This window comes from Callospermophilus lateralis, chromosome 7 (genome assembly GCF_048772815.1).
Source record: "Callospermophilus lateralis isolate mCalLat2 chromosome 7, mCalLat2.hap1, whole genome shotgun sequence".
NCBI classification, from domain to species: Eukaryota; Metazoa; Chordata; class Mammalia; order Rodentia; family Sciuridae; genus Callospermophilus; species Callospermophilus lateralis.
In genome coordinates, this window is record NC_135311.1 from 59,507,497 (window position 1) to 59,513,496 (window position 6,000).

Consider the following 6,000-nt stretch of genomic DNA (forward strand, 5'->3'; position numbering starts at 1 on the left):
CAGTAACAAAGGAAAAGCACTTTCAACCACCAGTTGTGAAGGTTGGTCCCAGGAATTCTTTGTACCTGGTAAAGTACACAGAATGTAATCTTTACACATCAAGTGAGCCATAGTTACTTCTCAGGTCCTTGTTCCTCAGCAAAGAGTCTACTGTAGTTTAAAAAAAAAAAAAAAGAAAGAGAGAGAGAGAGAGAAAGGAAAGAAAGGAAGGAAGGAAGGAAGGACGGAAGGGAAGGGAAGGGAAGGGAAGGGAAGGGAAGGGAAAGGAAGGGAAGGAAAGGAAACAAACTGTGTATTCAACTGGGTATTCAGCTTCTTTGGGATGGGTTGTCCTCTTGAAAATATGTCCTATAAACGTCTCCTTAACTTTTTATTTATGTTTTCATTTATCTCCTATGCATTTATAAACTTCTGTTTTTGACAGAGCATGACACAATTATGATCTTGAACTAATTGAATTTTAGAAATGAATAAAAATTATAATAACAATAGCTTTAAATGTGAGTTTTTTCTTCAAGGGCCTGACTTATTGTGAAAGTGAAAGAATGTTTTTAATATATGGAGTTTGGAGAAAGCAAATTTTAAAATTTGCTCAAAACTACTAACCTACTAAAATTGGTAAAAACTGTTGAATTATATTATTTTTATTAATTTTTAAAAGATATATAGAAAAAAAATAAAATGATTTTTAAGAAATGATGAATGGAATTTTCTAGATAAATAATAAAATGCCCCACTTTCAAAAAGTAAAGTCCTAGAACTATCATAGATAGCATCATGGTTGTAATACCTTAAATCTTAGCATATAACTGCTACCCTGGAATTCTAGTCTTAAGCAACTTTAGTAATAAGTCTCCTATTAATGAAAAAAAATCACAGTTATATGTTAGAAAAAAATTGGAAAGTGCTTCTTTGACTCTTTTCTCTCAAAAGATTAAAAAATAGAAAATTTAAACTTTTAGCTGAATGTAAAGTTGAATATAAAATTAAAACTTCAGTTGAATCTGAAGTTTTGTATTTTGGCAAGTTTTTAAAGTATGAGGTTTTCTAGCATAAGTTTTTATCATTGATTTGCTGCTTATAAAATTGGGGTACATAAGGAAGAAAAATCACTTTTACCTACCTAATCATCAATCTGAAGTGTTTTACAAAGTATAACAACAATTTATGTGGACAAATTATCTTATGATTTGTTATAGCTATAGTTATGATTCAAATATAAATCAAACCAATTGCATATTAACAATATCATGATTTACAATGGAAGTAGGGGGAAAATATGGTTACATGTAACATCATTTGAGTGTGAACTTTTTAAGGAACAACAAAATATTGCAGTTGACTCTCCAGAGCCACAGGCTCCACATCCATGACTCAACAAGCCTCATATCAAAAGTATTCAGGGAAAAAATTTCATATGTGCTAAACATGTATAAACCTTTTTCCTCCCCAATATTACCTACAGAATACAGCAATAATGAGGTACATAGCATTTACATTGTATTAGGTACTACGGTGGTATAGAAATGGGAGGGATAATTGTAGGTTATATGCAAATGTTATGCCACTTTATATAAGGGACTTGAAAAGCCACAGATTTTGGTATTCACAAGGTGCCCTGGAATCAATCCCCAATACCAAGAGATGACTATGTGTCTTAAATTGGATTATAACACAAACATGAGACAGGGAGAAAAATCACAATCACAAAATTATTTGAAAATATAAGATTTGCAGACCTGGCCTCAGGGGTAAGTGGTTGCAGGGATACTTACTGTCCCACATAATTACCCTCAGCCCCTACCTAGTCACTCCAAATTAGTACACAGACTGAGTGAACACTGAATTTGTTCTGCAAGTGAGACTGCACATCAGGTCCCTAATTCCCCTCTGCCCCTGCCACCTGCCCCCACGCAGTCCTTCCTGGACTGTGCCTTCCCCAGAGGACTCCCATATTGTTCCCACTGTTGAAATGGTTTCCAACAGGGAAATCATCCCACTCTACAAAAACTCTCAAGCCTCATTTCACATTAGTATTTTTATTGTTTATCCTAGATTGAAAGAAAAAGGAAAAAAAAAAAAAAAGTTATCCAATTTCTGGAAATCCCAAGCAGTTTTCTGAGCTTGAGCCCTAGCCCTATTTCTTGTAAATGAGGACTGTCAGGGTCAGGGTGGGACACCAGTTATCCTGGCTCTCCATTCAATGATTTGTCCCCTTGATTAGGGGACAATGCCTAGAAGTAGCTTGAAAATTCTCAAATCACAAAGCTAGTTTTTTTTTTTTTAAAACTGTTTTCTTCTAAAAACCACATGCATAATTTGAAATCGAAACAGGCACATTCTTGACCCCACGTGACAGTAACACCTTGCACTGTCAAGAAGGAGAATGTGAGGAGGAAAAGGAGAATGTGTGAAAACACCCCCAACATCCTCAGGTGAAAGACACCCTGTCCTGGTTAGATGGGCCAGACCTGAGCTCTGCTCAGAACAAAGAAAACTAGAGAATTACTGTGTTATGAAATATTCCCTCACACAGGGAAGGAAAATACCTCTAAGGAATTTTGAACATTCTGTTTCTAATTTAAAAGGATTTTGTTTCTCTCTCTTTTTTCCTCCTCTGTCAGTTCAGCTGTTGCTATAGTTGCACTACAGTGGTGCTGGCCCTGCTTTCTCTCAGTATAGCTCCATTGCAGTGGAGAAAAATGTTGATGATAAGATGGGGGCATTCTTGACTCTGGTGGCAGTAGCATTAATAGTCTTTATTTCTGTTTATAGGCTATACAGTTTGATCCGGAAACCCACCTGCCCACCATTACTGACAAGTGTACAGGCTGCACTCTCTGTCTCAGTGTCTGCCCTATTATCGACTGCATCAAAATGGTTTCCAGGACAACACCTTATGAACCACAGAGAGGCTTACCCTTAGCTGTGAAGCCTGTGTGTTAAGGCGATTTGCAAAACAGTTGCTGTGAACTTCAATGTCACCTACATATGCTTATCTTTTAAAATTGTAATCATTGCGTTCACTTCTTTCCCAATTAAAATATATATACAACTTCTAACTAAATTTCTATATTAAAAATATGTCTAATTCCAGTGACCAATTAATGATCATAAAATAGAATAATTCTTTTCTGAGGATAGCTATTAAATAACTGTGTAGCAGTTAATTGGATGTTCACTGTCAGTTGTCTATTGTGAAAAATTAACTTTTTCATGGCAATTACTGTGATAATTTCTAAATAGCCCTGTGCTGTGCTCCATCTTTGATTTCTAATTGTAAGAGAAATTAAATATTCTGGAACAAAACACACTTTAACATACAAGAAAATGTTTCTGATGAAACATTTTTGTAATTAAAAATTACCTTTCATTTTTAATATTGCTTCTCAGAAAATGTAATTAGTACCATAGAGTACAAATGAAGAAAGTCAAATAATTATTTACCATGGCAGGAAAAGAAAGTCTAAAAAAGAGTTAATGGAACTTTATGAAGGCCCCCTTGCTCTCATAGCTTCTTTGGGGTGCTAGGTGCCAAAAGTGAGAATATTTACTACTCATGCCTGAGACAGGTATCCAAACTGCTCACCAGTGGACCACATGACATTCTCCTTTGAATATTTAAACTATGTTCCTAATGAAATAAGATGTTACGATGGCGCTCTGGTTAATGCCACTCTTTTACTGTGCACAGATCTGCTCTATCTGCTTTTAATAGTAACCTTTATGATTATAGCAATTAATGTTCAAACAAAGCCCAAACTACACACGGCTGAGTCATGTGCTTCATTATTCAAGAATGAAAAATATAGTATTGATAATGTGCTTGTCATGTGCAAAACCAGTTTGACTACTTTCTATTTTATCATTTATGTTTAATTTCAAGCCATAGAATAAAAAAGAAATTTATATTTTCTGATATTAATAAATAATATTTTTCTATTTCTCTATTTTCATAATCAATAAGTAGCATTACATAAATTCACTTTCTCTCCTTTATAGCACATTTTCATATAAATGTATAAGTAGTAAATCAGAAAGTAAAAATCTGTGGCATATTTTTATGGCAAATGCAAGATATAGAAATCTGTATGATTGAATAATATCAAATAAAATGTTATAAAGTATTTCAGACATGCTCTTTTGTTGCCTCTTTTACTAATGCAACCTTATGTCAACAGGTTTGGGTTAGTTCTACAATGAATCCATCCAAATGTATGTATAAGGCCAGTTCAAATCTAATAAGGGTGGTGAAGAATAGCTCTTCAATGTTTCACTCCCTATCCCCCTTACCCTCTTTCTCTAATTCAGTTCTACTGTGCCCAGATGCACCCTTCAGAAGGAGCAAACTTAGGTACTACCATTTCCCAAATGAATGAGGACATGGTTATACAGTCTAAGTAACCTGTTCCAAGTCACAGGTTATGTTTAATACACTGCCAGCCTTTCCCCTGTTGTTCATTCAGCGATGATTTATTCAACAAATGATGGCCGAATACTTACCAAGCACTCAACTAGAGTTGAGAGTATGAATGCTCCCAGTCTTAGTCTGTTTGGGCTGCGGTAACAAAATATTATAAACTGGGTGTCTTATAAACAACAGAACATTTTTGTCACTGTTCTGGAGGCTGAGGAAGTCCAAGATTGATGCACTGACAGATAAAATATCTGTTGAGGGCCAGCCTTCTGGTTCATAGATGGCTTCTTCTCATTGTGTCCTCCATGGTAGAAGGTATGAATAAACTCCTGGGGGCCTATTTACAAAGGCACTCATACCACTTATGAGTGTTCCACCCTCATGACCTTGTCACCTCTCAAAAGCCCTACTTCAAAATTCTGTTCCATTGAATATTAGAATTTCAACATATGAATTTTAGGAGGGCACCAGAACATGGCACTGTCTAACTTCATGGCTCTTCTAATGGAGAAGGAAAACAGGCATGTTTTTTTTTTTTTTTTTTTTTTTGTCACATGTGACAAGTGCTGGGAAAGCAATTTTGAGAGACAGGAATGGGTCACAAGTCCAGATGAGAGAATCTAGTTAGTATTTCACAGAATGTGAAGAGGATTGAATGTTCAGGGAGTCACCTTGGAATTAGCTAGGGCAAAAGGATCATGTGGAGGTACAGAGAGTGACAGATTTGGATCATGTTAGTATCCCTCAACATCAGAATCCACATGTTATTATTTATTCAGTCATTCATTCATTCAAAAACTGTAAGTGCCTTCTTTATACCCAGTACTTCCTAGTTGATGGTGATTCATCTCTGAGCAAGACAAACCATGGTTCCAGCCTTACTGAGCTTGCCTCTCAATGGTTGACACGAAACACAATCCAAGTAAATCAAGTGCAAATTATAACAAGTGCTCTGGAAGTAACAATGTGGATCAGAGACAAGGGCAGTTGTTTTTCAAGGAGTTGGCAAGTAAGTCCTTGCAAAGAGAAGGAGCCAACCACATAAAGAAGAGGTAAGAGTGTGTTGTAGAAGTAAGACCAGAAGTGCAAATGTGGAACCATTAGCAAGAGCCTGGATTATTCAAATTACCAAATGGTAACTTGAGGTACAGTAGTAAAAGGCAATTCCTAAAATCCATAAGAACCATGGAGTCTTCAAGCAATTCCTTGACATTTATTCCCCCTCTCCATGCTAAGGTTTCAATGGCCCCTTCTATATAGAGATGCCAACAGTTGCCCTTCCAAGTTGGACTTCTATTCAAATACCTGAACACTTATTGGATTTGAGTATTTTATAAAAATAGTCACTCCCCCTACATTTTATGTCCCCTATCTGCCTCCAGTCAGTCACAGTATCTAAAAATTGTATCTCTAATGCATTTCCACAGACTTTCTCTGTCTTCCCTTTCTATACACTGCCAAGGTTTATTCCTCCACTGTGTGTCTGCCAGTTCTTGAGAACTGTGTCCCACTCCCACACATTCACCCACTGATCTAGATTACTTATCAGCATGAAAATCCACCATGGTCCTCCACCATCATAA

At 36.1% G+C, this 6,000-nt stretch overlaps 1 protein-coding gene across 1 annotated transcript in view; it reads left to right on the top strand.

Moving 5' to 3' along the window:
• Positions 1-4,132, top strand: part of Dpyd (dihydropyrimidine dehydrogenase) — a 798,303-nt gene extending 794,171 nt beyond the window's left edge. The window contains exon 23 of the mRNA XM_076863439.1: positions 2,776-4,132. Coding sequence (XP_076719554.1) covers positions 2,776-2,946 — 171 coding nt within the window. The 3' untranslated portion in view covers positions 2,947-4,132. The remainder of the gene's footprint in view (positions 1-2,775) is intronic.
• The last annotated feature ends 1,868 nt before the right edge of the window (positions 4,133-6,000 follow it).